The sequence below is a fragment of the Adiantum capillus-veneris genome, chromosome 2 (genome assembly GCF_014529385.1).
Source record: "Adiantum capillus-veneris isolate H3 chromosome 2, ASM1452938v2, whole genome shotgun sequence".
Taxonomy (NCBI): domain Eukaryota; kingdom Viridiplantae; phylum Streptophyta; class Polypodiopsida; order Polypodiales; family Pteridaceae; genus Adiantum; species Adiantum capillus-veneris.
In genome coordinates, this window is record NC_140932.1 from 12,651,533 (window position 1) to 12,668,729 (window position 17,197).

A 17,197-nucleotide genomic window follows, 5' to 3' on the forward strand; every position below is an offset into this window, starting at 1 on the left:
CCATACATGAAACGTGAGGGATGGAGATAGAGAAAAGATCCACTCTCTCCTTAATTATCCACATTTAAGATTACTTATTAGAGTTCTTTTTGGGACAGATGGCTATTGGTCCGAAGGTGTTGTCTCCTGGACATGCAAGACGTAGTAGGATCTGTCAAGCCTCTGGAGCTACGCGACATGAGGCAGCAAGAGAGAGAGTTTGGCGCTCTCTAGGGGGGATTAATGTAGCTCTCTTGGAAGATTGCCAGCATTTGATAAATGTGGATCAATGCAATGAATTCTCTCAGGGAAGGGTTGGAATGCATGTAGATATTGATCCAATGCTTCTGCAAAATCAAGAGGAGATTGAAGTGAGAAGCAATTTGGAAGCCAATAATGGAGATGTTCATGGGGAGCACATAGTTGTCTCTAGAGAGGGAGATTACTCCAAAGTCGAAAGGCATTGCCTATCCATCACCTACATATATCCTGAAAACACACCCTTGATGCATATCTCTATGTTGTCACTTTTTCACAAAATGTCTATACTACACAACATAGGCAACTTGGATTTTTCATGTTCCCTTTGTGGTGCTTTTTCTTGGAAGATAGAAGCAAAGACCATGTGCACATTTGTGGGGAAAAGTTGTTGCAACTCAGGGAGTGTTTCTTTGCCACCATTATGTGAACCTCCTTTAGAATTAAGAGAATTAATGCACGGAGGTAATAATAGAAGCAAGAAATTCCTAAAACATATTAGAGCATACAATAGTGTGTTGGCATTTGCTTCTTTAGGAGCTCATATAGATGAATCTCTCCGTCAAAGAAAAGGAATCTATACCTTCAAAGTGCATGGATCTATCTATCATAAAATTGATCCATTGATGCCTGAAGAACAGTCAGATCAAATCCCTTGCTTTGCTCAATTGTATTTTTTGACACTGAGAATGAGTTGCAAAATAGGATACAGCATGTTTCTAAACTCAAGCCAGATGTTTTGGAAATCTTGCAATCAATGATGCATCGCGTAAATCCGTACGTTCAAGCTTTTAGGCAGTTTGCATCAATGGTTCAAACTTCCAATATTCCTGACATAAGGATGGTCATCACTGAGAAATGTACTAATGGATGGCAGTACCTTGCTCCAACAGGTGCGAAAGTTGCTGCAATCATGCCTAGTCAAGGCGATGAGAGCAACATTGGCCATCGAGATATTGTGTTAAATCTTTCTGGTGGTGGTCTAAAAAGAATCTCAAATTGCCATAGGTCGTACATGCCTCTCTTATATGTGTTGCTATTTCCAAGTGGTGAAGAAGGTTGGAATCCCTACATACATGCATTAGACAGGCCACGGGAAAACAGAGAGCAAGGGGGAGGGAATACAAGTATAGATTGCAAATCAGGGATGACACAACACAATGTCTTTTACGTGGTGGTAGGCTAATGCAACAATTTATTGTTGATGCATATGGTTGTATGGAGGAGTTGAGGCTTTTATGCATTCACAATCATCAGAGTGATCTACGCAATGAGGTGTACCAAGGTTTGGCTGACATGATCGGAGCAAGAGATGGAACAAGGGGTGACAAAGAACAATTATTCAGTGCTAATGTTGGCAAGTGGGTGGTATTGCCTTCATCATATGTTGGTAGTCCACGCTATATGCACCAACTTTATCAGGATGCCATGGCAATTGTACGCAAAAGAGGGAAGCCTGATCTCTTCATAACATTTACATGCAATCCTGGATGGAAGGAGATAGAGGACGCGTTATTGCCTGGACAAACGTCCAACGATCGTCCTGACCTTACTGCACGTGTTTTCTACCATAAGTTCAAGGATTTGATGGGCTTGCTGATTAAGGGGGAGATTTTTGGTAAGGTCATCGGACACATTTCTGTGATTGAGTTCTAAAAGAGAGGCCTTCCTCATGCCCACATTCTATTGATAATTTCTCCCGAACACAAACCAACAGAGACATCCCATTATGATAAGATGGTGTGTGCGGAGCTTCCTAATAAGGTGATGTTTCCACAATTGTATGACATTATCAGTCGGTGTAATGTGCATGGTCCATGTGGAAACTTGAATAGAAATGCTCCATGTATGGTAGAGGGAAAGTACAGGTTTAAATACCCTCGAGGCTTCAATGGATCGACTACTATGGATAGGGAAGGATACTCAACATACATGAGGAGGGATGATGGAAATCACACTGTTTATAAGAATGTGCAAATGTGGATTGTTCCATACAATCCATTTTTGTCAATAAGATACAATGCACATATCAATGTGGAGGTTTTCTCCAACATATCCGTTGTGAAATATCTCTACAAGTATGTGTATAAGGGACATGACAAGGAGACTATTGCTCTACAAGACACTAAAGGGATTTTAGATGAAGTTACAAACTATCTTAATGCACGATATGTATTAGCATCTGAGGCTATCTGGCAGATATTTGGGTTTGACTTGCATCAAGAGAAACCTAACATACAACGCCTCCATGTTCATTTACCTCATCAAAATCAAGTCTTCTTTAATGACAGAGCGACTATACAGAGTGTGGTGGAGAGAGAGGCCAACAAAAAGACTACGCTCACTGAGTGGTTTGTTGCAAATCAAAGATATCCAGAGGCCAATGATTTGTTGTACATAGACTTCCCAACAAAGTGTTTTTGGAAGTCAACAACCAAAACATGGACTCCAAAACAGAAAGGAGACGTGATTGGAAGAATGTACAACATAGTTCTCACTATCGGAGAGTTATACTATTTGCGCATGTTACTCAACAAGTGCAAAGGATGTAGGTCTTGTGAGGGTATTCGGACCTTCAATGGACGAGTATATGAAACGTTTAAAGAAGCATGCAATGCACGGGGATTATTGCAAGTTGATGATGAATGGTTTCTTTGTTTAGAAGAAGCTTCATTTCAACAAACAAGAAAACAATTACGGCTACTATTTGTAATCATTTTGGTTTTTTGTGAGCCAATATGTCCTGGTGCATAATGGAATCACTTCTGTAAGGAGCTTTCTGAGGACCATCTATATCATATGAAGACTTGCACAACCAATGAGCGTATCTATGAACTCATGGCACAAAACCAAGCATTGTCAAACTTAGAGACAATGCTTCAACAATATGGAAAGAGGCTCTCAGATTACTCTGGAATGCCCCAGGTGGATCACACATTGCAAGTAATGAGTGATCATGGAGTGCTTGCTGAAGAGTTAATGTATAATGTGGAGGAACAAAGAGGCCTGTCTGCTCGAATTGAATCATCTTTGAATGCTGGACAAAGGGAAGCCTACAATCGAGTTTTAGAAGCCATTGGCATGAATAGTGGGACTGTGTTCTTCTTGGATGGGCCAGGTGGAACACGAAAGACCTATCTTTATAATGCCTTGCTCTCTCGCATACGTGGAGAGAGCAAAGTTGCTTTGGCATGCGCATCATCTGGTATTGCATCACAACTTCTTGACAATGGAAGGACCGCACACTCCAGATTCAAGATCCCTATTGATATAACTTATGACTCAACATGCAATATTAAAGTAAATAGCCAGCTTGCTGAGCTGTTGCGAATGGTTTCATTGATTATATGGGATGAAGCTCCCATGACTCATAGGCATGCTTTTGAGGCTCTTGACAAGACACTAAGAGATGTCATGCATAATAACATGATGTTTGGCGGAAAGGTTTTCCTCCTTGGTGGTGATTTTTGACAGATCTTGCCTGTTGTACGTAGAGGAGGAAGGGCAGACATTGTTGATGCATCTTTGTGCCGCTCATACATTTGGTGTTGTACAAAAATTTTGCGTCTAACAGAGAACATGCGAGTGGTCAATTGTTGCAATAATGTTAGAGAAAGAGAATTTGTGCAGTGGACACTTGATGCAATGTTTGTGATCTGGGGAGCTACATGATAATGTAGCTTGCCAGCCTGCATGATGCTACCACAAAATAGTTTGCAAGGACTTATTGATTGCATATATGGAGACCTTAAAACACTCTCTTGCCAAGCAACCTTTTTTAAGGACAGGGCAATCTTGGCACCTCACAACAAGGATGTGGATGCTATAAACAATTCGGTATTGCAAAAATTTCCTGGTACTTGTAAGGAATATGTCAGTGCAAACTTAGTGTGTGAATCAGACTGTGATAGCATTTTATTCACAACTGAGTTCTTAAATAGTTTAGATCTTGGAGGAGGTTTTCCACCGCATGTTTTGCCTTTGAAAAAAAATGCTCCAGTTATGTTGCTCCACAATTTGGTTCCAAGAAGTGGTCTTTGTAATGGGACACGCTTGATTTGAAAGCAATTCCATAGCAAAGTGATTGAAGCAGAAATCATTACAAGGTCACATGCAGGAAATGCAGTGTTCATCCCAAGGATTGATTTTCTCATCGGAGCTAGAGAAGGCCTCCCTTTTGAGTTGAAACGTCGACAATTCTCCTTGAGATGTGCTTTTGGGATGACGATCAACAAGGCACAAAGCCAAACATTGGGAGTACTTGGATTGTATCTCTCAACCCATGGTCAATTGTATGTGGCAATGTCTCGCGTGAGATCGTCTTCTGCCATTAAGGTTGTTGTTGGTGATGGTCACCACACAAGTGTGGTGAAAGGGGGAGACCAAAGGACATACACTTCTAACATTGTCTATAAGGAAGTGTTGCAATTGACCTCATTATGAAATGAAATGCAAGAGTAAAGACCCATTCAGCCTTGCAAGATTTAAATTATGCAGTAGCTTTGTAGATTAATATATAAGTTCACCCATCTTATTTATAAGCTTTGTAAAATTACATTTTTGGTCTACCAATTTGCTCATGGATTTCAGGGAGGTGTCTTCTTTGGATATTACATTTTGAGGCTTTATATAGTGATATAATAGGGGATCTCCATAATTGTGCCATGTATATTCTTTCTCTCTCTCTCTCTCTCTCTCTCCCTCCCCGCCCCCCCCTTCTCAAAATACATAGCACCAATCTTTGACCTTCATTTACTTTTTTTTATGAATGAAGATGGATCCTAACGCCTCTGTGACCTATATGCTAGGAAGGAGACCTCGGCACATCCAAGGTAAAAGATGCTACTCTCTTTCTCTCTCTCTCTCTCTCTCTCTCTCTCTCTCTCTCTCATTTGAAACTCGCAATCACCAATTATTTTCTAGATCCACTACTATGGAGGGGCCCTATCAACGCCATGGAGGTTATTCATCTACTCGAGGTTTTGGATGTAGTAAGGTAACAATGTTGATGTCGTAAAGTAATTAGGTTTTATTTTGTCTCTATTTTGTTTATACTAATAGACTTTTGATTGGATATAGATTACAAAATCATCCACAGTTCTTTGGTGGGATTTTTCGAGGCCTCATATGATCCAAGTTTGCTCTACTACGTCCAAGTTACTATCCAAAGAGGATTCAGAGCACGTATCACCATTCAAGAGCTCGGAAGAACCCTCCCAATGAATGCTGTGTTTTCTCAAAGTCTAACCAATGGTAGTTGGTCCCTACACATTTTTGTTCTGGGGTCTATCCCCCCAGTCTGATTGGTCGATGTGTTTTACATCGTGGACCATGGGTGGTTCGATACCGTGGTACAACATGTCGTAGGTTGCACTTTAGGATGTAAAAAGCTTGTATCTCTATGTACTGCGCATAGATATTATTGTGAACATTTTGACATTTTGATTGCGTATTTAGAGACCATTAACAATATCTTGCCATGCAAACTTTCCAAGGATGCTATAAATAATTTGGTATAGCAACAATTTTGAATATGTCAGTGCATACATTGTGATAGCATTGTCTGTTTTGCACTTGAAACATAATGCTGCAGCTATACAGCTCTAAAATTTAAACGCAAGAAGTGGTCTTTGTAATGCTATATTTTTGGACCTAAGTCATTGCATAAAGGGTTGAACAAAATCTTTTCAAATATTCATATTCAAATATTCATATTCAAATATTCATATCCAAATTACATGAAAGTTCTTTTACATGGATCATACCGCCACCGTGAGCGTACTAGAGAGAGAGTGGAGAGAGAGAGAGAGAGACAGACTACATTTTGTGCCATCTTGACAAATACATTCTGAAATTGCCAAGATTTGTAGGCTTTTTCACCATCAACTTCATAAGAAAGAGGGATTTAAAGTTATCAAGGTGGGATTACACTAAACCTATGGCAAAGGGGGGGGGGAGAGAGAGAGAGAGAGAGTACTTTCTTCATATGCTTTTATGAAATTTTTCAAGAGCGAGGGGTTTGAGGACAAGAGGGGCCATGCCGCCACCAAAGGCGACGCCGTTTTACTAGTATAGATGAAGTACTAAGCTTTTTGACGTTTTGACAAAGCTCAGAACTCAAAACTATGTCTTTTCATTTTCTACCATCATAGTTATTAGTACTTACCACTTATCCTTTACTTTTGTATTCCAAACCAAAAGTTTTTAAGGCTTTCTTTGAAATGAGCCAGAGTGTGACATGTGGATGTCCTCTCCTTTCTAGAAAATTTTAAGCTGCATTATATATAGTATAGATATAGAATTATAGACTATCCACTCACAATTGTGAGTTTTGCAAAAAAAAGGATTGCACAATATTGTGTTGCTTCCACTTGCCTCTCTTTCTCATCATTGGTCAAAAGATTTCACTAAAAAGTTGGCTTTTTTGTTGGTTGTTGCACTGCAAGACGGCGTGCATAAACACCTCTAGAATTTGTGAGCTAGATTGTTATTTTTGTTATGTTGAATTCTATGTGTGTGTGTGTGTGCGCGCGCGTGTGTGTTTGTTAAGTGAAGATCTTTCTCAGTTTTTTGACATGCTCGAAAAAACTTGCTCGGTGAATGGTAACACTCATTCATTCGGACCAGTGAGATTGGGTGTGCGATGTCCGATCTTGGATTAAACACCAAGAAAACATCGAGTGAAACCCATGAAAGTAAACATCACATGAACTTCTTGTGAGTGTAGAGTGAATAATGAATGTCACCTGAACACAAAGTAAACACTGTCATTTCCAAGTGAACTTCACGTGATCATATTGAGTCCAAAGTGAGCCCCATGTGACTGGTATGTGAACCCCTCACGCGGCAATTTTTATGAAAATGACATGTATTCCCACTTGGCTTTCAATAAGTGTATGATAGCTCAACGATAGAGTGCACATGGTTTATGAAGGGGGTAGGCCTAGTGAATTCAAAACTCTAGGCTAATAATGGGGGCACCGGGGCTAGAAAAATACATTTTTCCTAACCGAAGAAAATAATGAAATTCTACCGGTTTTTAGGTCAAAATTTGAAGCTTTTGCCGGTATTTGCACGAAAACTTGTGTAAATTACCGGTTCTTCAAGACAAGCTCAAAATCTAACCGAGATTTTACGATCTTAGCCGGTTAAAATACATTGTACCCCGGTTTTTTTCTAACATTGGGGGGGCACATTTTTCTTTTTCCCAGAAACAATCTGACTGTCCACATCATGCAAAGATTGTGGACTGTCAATCCACGGATCATCCACCTCGCAAAAGTAGTCTCAAGCCATTTTTCCTTTTCCCAAACACAATAGGACGATCCACATCGTTCAAAAATTGTGGAGCATCGATCCCACCTCCTAAATGTGGTGTCAATTAGTGCCAAGGAATCACAATGGACTCAAAAATTTTGAGCCGTACATGTAACAACCATGTGTAATTTGGATCTCAATGCAAGCGCGCATAGCCTCGATACTAAGTAATATTCCACATTAAATGAGGGGGGGTAAGGGGATCGACAACCATGATGAGTAAGGAGAATCTCGAGGTGGGATAAACCTGAGCAGCGCCAATCCCCAACTCCCCACGACGCTTTAGGACTACATATCACTCGGACTTTAATGAAGGGGGTGAGGGGATCGCTGAAAGTCCACACCCAAATATTGAGGCAATCGCAGCCGTGGCTATCATGTCAAAACTAAACCGGGCCACGAATGAAACCCCAAAAACGCGGGGAGTGCGTGTTGGCTCACAATATATAATTATAACTAGTATGTGACCCGCGCATTGCTGCGGCCAAGAAAAGCATCGTAATTGGATCTCTCTCTCTCTCTCATACATACACACACACACAATGGAAACGTAGTCCTTGGAATCACTATAGAAAGATAAACAATGCATATGTACGCCTTCTCTCTATCTTTCTATCTCTCTAGAAAAGCATGGTAATTGGATCTCTCTCTCTCTCTCATATACAACACACACACACACACACACACACACACACAAAATGGAATAGTAGTCCTAAGAATCACAACTAGGTCTTTGATATCTCTTTTATCACTTTCTTTCCTCCATTTCTCAATTCTTTTAAGTTGAAGACTTGCTCAAAAGTTCTCTCTCTTTCTCTCTCTCTCTCTCTCTCTCTCTCTCTCTCTCCACCCACATGGAATGCTTTCGGTCGATCGGTTGCGATCAACTCATCCTTCACACGACTTCTAACAAATTTGCGTTGTCCATATCTCCCCACTCATCAATCAATGACAATGTACCACACTTCAACCAACTTGCTACTATTGCGCCATGCTATCAAAACCATCGCTTGCCAATATACGGGCTTCTCATTACTCTCAGTTGGTTGGAGGTAGACAGGTTTTGATGCTTGGTAGTCATTTTGGTGGGCTACCAAGGAAAGGATCTCTCTCTCTCTCTCTCTCTCTCTCTCTCTCTCTCACACACACACACACACACACACACACACACACACACACACAGAAACAGTGAGTCGCACGCACACACACATGCAAACTATCAGGTGCACAATTTTGGCTACTACAATCTGTATGTTGTTGAAAAAGGTTGGATGCATATTCTACATTCTCTCTCTCTCTCTCTCTCTCTCTCTCTCACACACACACACACACACACACACACACACACACACACACACACACACACACACACACAGATTGACAACAACTCGTCAAACTCACAAATTTGACTATTGCAAGTCGTTGGGAAAGGATGGAGTTGCAATCTGAACTACTTTATGCAATTTTTGAGGGCTGGGACTCAACATCTTAATATCGACATTGATCCAACGGGCCATGCAAATCAACCAAAAATGCGACATGTGGAAGCCCTCTCCTTCCTCTAATTTTTTGAGGTCCATTATAAAGAGTATAGATAATGGACTATTGAGTAATAGTAGAAAACTATTTTGTACCCAAGTGCTCGAGGAAAACCTAGTTTTAGTGCAATCCCACCTACAAATTTCTCAACTATATCTTATGCACCTTGGAGGCCCCTGCCATGTGACATAAGGAAAGGGTTTTGGGGGGGGCAGAGGGGAGCGGGGGGGGAGGAGACCAAGGCAAAGGAAGAGAGAGAATGGATTGGGTGCAAAGGAAAGGGACATCCATCTCTCTCTCTCTCTCTCTCTCTCTCTAACGTCTCTTTCGGACAGGCCACACACTTGTAAAATTTAATTTGAAATTAGGACACCCACAACATTGCAAAAAAAACATAGGTTTAATGTAATTCCACCTATAAATTTTAAGATTTACCTCTAATTTTTCAAAAAAAAAATTCAGCAGCACTCACTCAACAACACTGAATTAGAAAGTAATAGAAACATAAAAATTACAACATCGCCATGTTCCAAGTGAGCCATGGATGCAAAAAGAATGACACTTAACATCACAACCTTAACTTTTAAATTGAAAGACCACCTCTAAGGTTCAAAGAAACTACAAAGTTCATAAAACCTAAGTCAAAGTTTAGAGAATCTACAAAGTGCAAAGAAGTTTAGTGCAATTTTATAGTAAATTTGCCTTTTTTTTTTTTTTTGGGAAAAGTCATAGTACATACAAATGCTCAAAAAAACCTAGATCTAGTGTAATCTCACCTACAAATTTAGAAAATTATCTTATAAGTATAAAGTATTAAAAAATTGAGTGTAAAAGCTTTCAAATATAATAGAGTTACCCCTAAAATTTCTCATACCTAAGTTTTTCAAGTTTTTGGAAAAAAACATTGCACCTCAACTCGATTTAGTGTAACCCCTCTTACAATTTTTTATGATTTGTCTAAAAAATTCTAATTTGCCTTTAAGCAGTTGAAAAAATCTAAGCTATGTGTAATCCCACCTACAAATTTTGAAATTTACTTTTAACTTCTAAGTCAACCCGAAGGAAACCACAAAACTCACAAAAATGTAGCGTAAAAACCTTCAAAAATATTGAAGAATTGTTAGAGTTGTCTCCCATTGTCCGCCTTTGCCATTTGTTGAGGTCCACTCCTGCCTTGGATATGCACGCTTTCTGCCTTGGATTCATTGGATCAAACTTTTTTAATTACGTCGATTCTCGTGTCAGTTATCAATTCTCGATTCTTGATTGCAAATTTCATCGATTGTTGATGTGAGACCAATATTTATTCTCCCTTCCCTCTCACTCTAGTTTCGGTGTGAGAGTCCTCTCTCTCTCTCTCTCTCACACACACACACACACACACACACACACACAAAGCATGATTCGCATGGACCATTCTCTATTTCTCAGCACACTCATCCACACATAAAAGTGTAGAAGGGTTCTCTCTCTCTCTCTCTCTCACACACACACACATACACACACACACACGTGCGCACGCACATGTACACACACAATGTGTCTAAGACGTCCACAACAAATTATTAGACTCCCATGAATGAATTGTCAAGCTCATTGCACTTTATTAATGCAATGCAAATGTGGAAGACCTCCGCAACGCTCCAATACAACAACAAATGGCATGCCAACTCTATCGCTCATATACAAACCTGCAAAACTGGTCTTTCTCTTTCTCTCTCTCTCTCTCTCTCTCTCACACACACACACACACACACACACACTCACTAACATGGATGTGTCGAGATCGAAGATCATTTACCGTATGGAAGATTCATAGTGATAGCATATTGAGAGAGGTTCATTGTGCAAGCGTGTTGAAAGAGGTTAATTGGGCGATACGTAGAGGAGAGTTCTTCATGGCCTTCAAAATGCAAAGTAGAACTACTCTTGAAATGGCTTTCATAAAAGAAGTAGTCACTGATCAACCTTGACATTTCAGGACTTAAGTGAAACTCCATGGCCTTCCCAAGAATTGTAAATAATATAAATATAGATAGAGTACTACTTTTTTGAGTTTACATTACAAAGACTAAGTTCTAGTCAGCAATCAATTAGAAAGTCTTTTCATTTTTTTACCATGTAAGTACTTAACTCTTGGCTTTTGCATTTCAAATGAAATGTTTCCAAAGGTTTTTTTGAAATGAACCAGAGTGACACCTGAAGGCTCTCTCCTTCCTTCAAAATTTTAAGCTACTTTATAAAGAGTAAGTATAGATATAGAGGATTACACAATGTGCCCTCAGGTGGAGTGGTTAGCCCACATGATTTGCAGCCCGAACCATGGGGTTGTGGGTTCAATAAATCGAGGCCTTTGTACAGCCTTGTTTTTGCTCTGTCGTGGTTTACCCTACCTCAAGATTTTGTCTGCTCATCCCACTCATTCCCTCTCATTCAATGCGGGGTGCTACTTAGTGTTGAGGCCCAGTGACTCAGGTTTTGAATCCTAAATCCCACAGTTCAAGTTGCAAATAAGGCCGCTTTCAGACTGCACGGCCCATGCCAACTTTTTCTTAGGTGGAGCAATGAGATTTGTCGCCCCAAATTGTGCCATTTACACTACACACTTTCCACCCACTTTGAATACTACATGGCACACTGACTAAGGGCCATCTCCATGCACAAGTGTTCTAGGCTGCACATGCCGCCCATGGGTGGAAGACTGCAAGCTCATCCTATGATTGATTGAGAGAGAGAGAGAGAATCTGACACACTAGCCTTTTTCCGCCATCCTGTGTGTGAACCTGCACTTGGACGGCAGCTTCTCCTCCGTCGTTTCCTGTGTGGAGGAGTTGAATATGCATGCACAACGTGTATCTTGTATTGTGAACCAGCATGCTTCCGGACTTTTGAGTGACATAACACCCACGGCTACGATTGCGGGCGTGCGCCGTGGACTTATGAGCCGTCGATCCCCTCACAAACTCCGGGTGTTAGAGGTGCGCGCGCACAGACACCCACGCCACGCGCGTATGAGATCTGCTGCTGGTAGAGCGTAAACACTGAACAGACATGGTGTTTGTAGCGTTGTTGCAACCATGGCCTACACTGACATGAGTAGCTCCTCCTACAAGAAGCTGCATATGGTGCATGTCAACCGTTCCCCACTGAAGTTTCCAGCTCCTTCTTCAAGCTGCTGCTGCAAGGCACGCGTATTGCCGTGTCTTTTCTGCCTTCTACTCTGCTTAACTGCTCTCTGCTTCCTGCAAGCTACCAACACCAGCCATCTCCAAGAGCTCGCTTGGGTGGCCTACCCGAACCTAGCAGAATTCATACAAGACAATGTGCTACAGGCCCTCAGAGATGAAGATGAAGGAGAGCATGAAGTCCATGACATGTGTGAAGGAAGGTATGTGTATATGTATGATGTGCTTGCTCAATTCAATGCTGATCTTGCCGAGGAGTGCATCGTAACTGGCAGAGGCCGGTGTCGAGAGAGCTGGGGGTGCATCTATTGTGGAGGCCTGGAAAATGAAGGTAGAGGGCTTCTAGTGCCAAGCCTCACAGAAGCAGATAATTCAACAATACTCAATAAGAATGGGTATTACTACAATTATTCCATACAGTTGCGGCCAGCAGAGGCATGGTATAGGACCCATCAATTCTCTTTGGAGGTGCTCTTCCATGCCAAGATGAAGAAGTATGCATGCCTTACAACAGACATGGCCAGGGCAGATGCATTCTATGTGCCTTACTATGCAGGCCAAGATGCAGCGCTGTCGTTGCGATGCAATGCCCTAGAGGTTCGGGATCGTCATGTGAACCTCTTCCTAGAGTGGCTGAGGGGGCAGGAGACTTGGCAGCGTACGAGGGGCCACAAACATTTCATGGTGTTGGGCAGGCAGCCTGTGGACCTAAATCGGCCGATCAAGACAAGAATGTGGGGGTTGCCCATCACCTCCCAGCCTGAGCTGGCCAACCTCACCTTCTTGTGGAAGGGAAAGGCCTTTTCAACCTTCATCCATGAAATTGGTGTTCCTTACCCTACTTCTTTCCACCCTTCCTCTGATTCCCACCTTAAAGTTTGGCAGGTGCTAGTTTTTCTCCTGTTTCTGTGTGTGTGAGAGAGAGAGAGAGAGAGAGAGAGAGAGAGAGAGAGATCTATTAGAGGCCAAAAGGCGGCCTATATTGAGAAAAATCAAACATACTTGTTTGTGTCCTCTTTCTATCGAGAAAGGACAAAATTGCAGAGTAACAAAATTTGGTCTTTTGGTGGGAGGCTAGGGGGATGGGGTGATCCATGGGAGGCTAGGATGCAAGATACATGGTATGTAGAACCCCAGCTGCTCGTCAGCATTTTGGTCGCATACGGGTGACTGCTGCCAGCGCGAAGGAGCTTTATCGAGCCGAAGCGGGGGTAGCCAGCTTGTTTTCCAACTCTGCTGATTTTGGCAGAGTTGGGCCTCCCAAGCGTAGTTTGCTGGCGGGCTCAAGGCAGTTCTTCCTTAGTAGAATTCTTGGTGATGCCAGTTGCTTTTTATCTATCATCTTTGTCAATATCGGCGATTACCCCTCTTCAGTGCCTCCATGGTTGCTCATAGTATGATCAGTTGGTCAGCTTTCGGCTGACATTAGATGGCTAGGGCACTTTACTCTCTTCAGGACAGGTTTTTCCCCCTGGCATTTTCAGTCCATTCAACAGTTTTTGCACGTGTGGCTAGTTGTATATGGCTTAACAGATGTCCTCTTTCGACCTGCTTTGTATTTCGATCATGTACTTGCTCCCGGAATCGGCACCATTTGGACGTTTTGCGGGGTTCTCTCAAGTAACAGAAATGAGGATTTTTGTGTGTGTGTGTGTGTGTGAGAGAGAGAGAGAGAGAGAGAGAGAGAGAGAGAGAGGTTGTTTCATTTATGCATGCATCATTGGAGACGGTGTGGTACTTTGCAGGAGACGATAAAGGGAACAAAGAGGGAGTGGCTGGTAAGTTTCTTGGGATCGGCCAGAAGGAAGTTTCGGCATGAGAGCACGCTGCAGTTTAGGCAAGAGCTCCATAAGCAATGTGAGAAAGAGAATGACAAGTGCAGGTTTTTGGATTGCACACTTGAGTACAAACAATGGCAAATTCCATGTGAAAGTGAGCCTGAGATTGTCACTCTTGAGTTCAGCAATGCAGTGTTTTGCTTGCAACCAGAGGGGGATACACCAACCCGGAAGAGCTTTTTCGATAGCATCGTCGCTGGGTGCATTCCTGTTGTCTTTTCCAATGAAACTGCTCACCTTCAGTATGATGCCTACCTCCCTCCTGACCCTACCCTGTACTCCATCTTCCTCAACAAAGATGATATTGCTCTTGGCAAAGACAATTTTGTACAAGCACTTGCCAACATTTCTACAGGGAGAGTTAAGTCTATGCAAGAAAACATCCGGGAGCATATCCTTCCTCGAATCATCTACTCCTCACCCTCTTCTTCCATCTCTTTTCCTGATTCTTTTGACATTGCTCTCCACCAACTCTTCTCCAGTTTCACCTCCTAGATTTGGGATATAGCACCATGGTTTGGTGTTATTCTTGCTGCGGGAAGTGTAGCAATAAGAACTTCTGTGCTTTTTCTGTTTTTTGCACTTGAATATACAACTTTTGCGAGATGCAAAATTGGGCTAACTAAGTTGGGTGGGCACTTTTGGCATGCTAAAACATGCCTTAGAGGAGAACAGTGACAGGCAATGCACACCAAAACACACCCCACACAAGCAACCATGCAATCTCACACAAACACATGCACTCCATTTAGACAAAACAAGCAACACACCAAAAACAAGGTCGTCTACAACAGACGAGGGCATTGCCTTTGATTAAAAATTGGAATTGTTTTTAAATATTTTGGTTTTGGTTAGATGTATTATCGAATTATACGTGTGAGAAATCATATTGATGTAATGCATGTTTGATGGTCGATGGTAACAAATAATATATGTTGTGGCTTGAAAGAATAGTAAATTTTGACCCACATAAGTAGATGGATTAGAGAACATCGGTAGTTGTGTATCCTAAGTAAGAATATACAATGATTCTCATGCTTCGATCCCAAAAAACAAGCATTATTGAGCTACATAAGTTGTGGTATAGAAAAATAATAAATTGTGACCAGGGAAATAACTAATTTTGAGGACATTGGTGGCAGCATATTCTAAGTACAAATATACAATTTTCTTCATACCTCTATCCTTGGCAATGTAGCAAGAAGTTTATTAGTACAGGAATTGCAAATTAGCTACCAAATGTGCTATGCTGAGCACATTTGGCCACGTAAATACAAATGGTGATCTGTTGCAGGATGTAAAAATGCAAGCTACTCATCTTAGAGGCTTTGAAGGAGTCGATTCCTTTCTGAGACAAGTTTTGGGGAAGACAGGTGTGAGAAGCAATAAGTTGATGCCATACATTTGTTGTCTGAGATAGAAAATGCAAGTAAGGATATATGGCCATGTAAATACAAATGATAGTCTATTGCAAGATCCAGAAATACAGGCTACTCATCTTGGAGACGTTGATCCTTGGGAAGGGAATACTTGAGAAGCAACAAGTTGATGCCATATATTCATTGTCTGAGTAAGCACTAGTGCTATAAGTCTTGAAACAATAAAGTGTCTTGCATTTCTAGCAACTTGTCACAATTATTTGGAGAAGCTAGAAACAAGAATTATAGGTCATGTTCATGTCTTAGGTCAGTTATGAGGTTAAGAACATAGATTTTTTATTTTGAAAAAATTTATATGAATATTAGATTATGGTCATAAGTTTTAATATGGAAAAATCATAAAAATTTGGTGCAGTTTTAACAAAAATTCATAAAGTCGATATAACTTCCCATCAAAATAAGGTTTTGTATAGGTCTCAAGGTTTATGTATAGGAAAAAACAGCTTCACGCACTCTTTTGTCATCCACTCATACAGGCATTGTGACTTTTTCTACATGTCCTTCTTCCATGAATTGTAATGTTTAGACTTGTGTAACCCTCCCATGCCAATTAAGAACATAACTCCAGTAATGCATCTATGGTGTGGTTGCCCCCCTCGATTCTTTTTCTGTAAAATCAACCATTTGAAATCCCCATCTCTTGAAAGAATTCATTTAGCTTTGATTAGAAGATATGGGAAGATCTTACAAAAAAAAACAATAGTGGAATGAGTCTTATTGCTCATACTATCACCCATTCTAAGAGCCCAATAGTGATGACAAGTTTGAACTTCAGTTGGGTTTCATTGTCTCATGAATATTATGTGGACTTATACATGCAATGTACCACGATACATACAAGCAATGGATGCAACACTTACTTCGCATAGAAGTTGTGCAGGCTGTTCAAAATGCAGAATGGACCTACGGAACATGATTCCAATTCCCACATGCCAAATGTATACATACACATCATGCTTGGAGACAACTAAAAAATTTTGATATTAGAGATCACTTTTTATTATGTCATATGCAATACACATACACTTGCAATATGTCAGATTGTAAGAGAAACAATGGAAGTTACATAACACCACTATTGAGGGAGAAAAGGAAAGTAGATCTTTGATAAATTCTTAAAAATTAAGGTGTATCCACATCTTAAACCTAGGTTCCACAAATGGAATTCTTTGCAAGGTGTGGGTTTCCTTATTGTACCCAATTCTCATTGTCACAAAATAATGCTTGTTAAGTTATTGATGTAGAATCTATGCAAGAGGAGGGTGAAGGTGAGTTCTAATTGTAGCATGTGTGCACATAAGCAGCTACAAAGCTCAACCATGGAGCAAAAATGAGGTTCATTAAGTCATTACAGCTGCTAGGCAGTGTGTGTGGCATGCAAGAGGGGGGAGGTATGTCCAATGTACCACGACACTTGTGCTTAATTGAACGAGAAAGCATTTTAGGGCAAGAAATAAGTCACTTTTTTCTGTATATTACATGCAAAGATCTTGGAGCTATTCGTTTTTTTCTCGCACCACTGCATCAACATGCATTGAGATGTAATTTCTCATTGTAAACTTGGAAGAGTCACATGTGTACACCTCCCTCTTCTCATTAGCATGCAAGCAAAGCATGGTGATGACCAATTTTTTTTATCAAT

At 41.0% G+C, this 17,197-nt stretch overlaps 2 protein-coding genes across 2 annotated transcripts; both read left to right on the forward strand.

Annotated features, from left to right (window-relative positions):
- Nucleotides 1–1,974: 1,974 nt before the first annotated feature.
- LOC147462388 (uncharacterized) lies at nucleotides 1,975–2,991 on the forward strand. The gene has a single exon (XM_086493514.1). It carries the CDS (start codon nucleotides 1,975–1,977, stop codon nucleotides 2,989–2,991), a length of 1,017 nt encoding a protein of 338 aa, XP_086349640.1.
- An 8,143-nt stretch (nucleotides 2,992–11,134) lies between these two features.
- Nucleotides 11,135–14,970, forward strand: LOC147462389 (putative xyloglucan galactosyltransferase GT13). The gene is made up of 2 exons (XM_086483778.1): nucleotides 11,135–13,163; nucleotides 14,024–14,970. The coding sequence occupies exons 1-2, from the start codon at nucleotides 12,171–12,173 to the stop codon at nucleotides 14,609–14,611; spliced, it is 1,581 nt and encodes a 526-aa protein (XP_086339904.1). The 5' UTR covers nucleotides 11,135–12,170; the 3' UTR covers nucleotides 14,612–14,970.
- The last annotated feature ends 2,227 nt before the right edge of the window (nucleotides 14,971–17,197 follow it).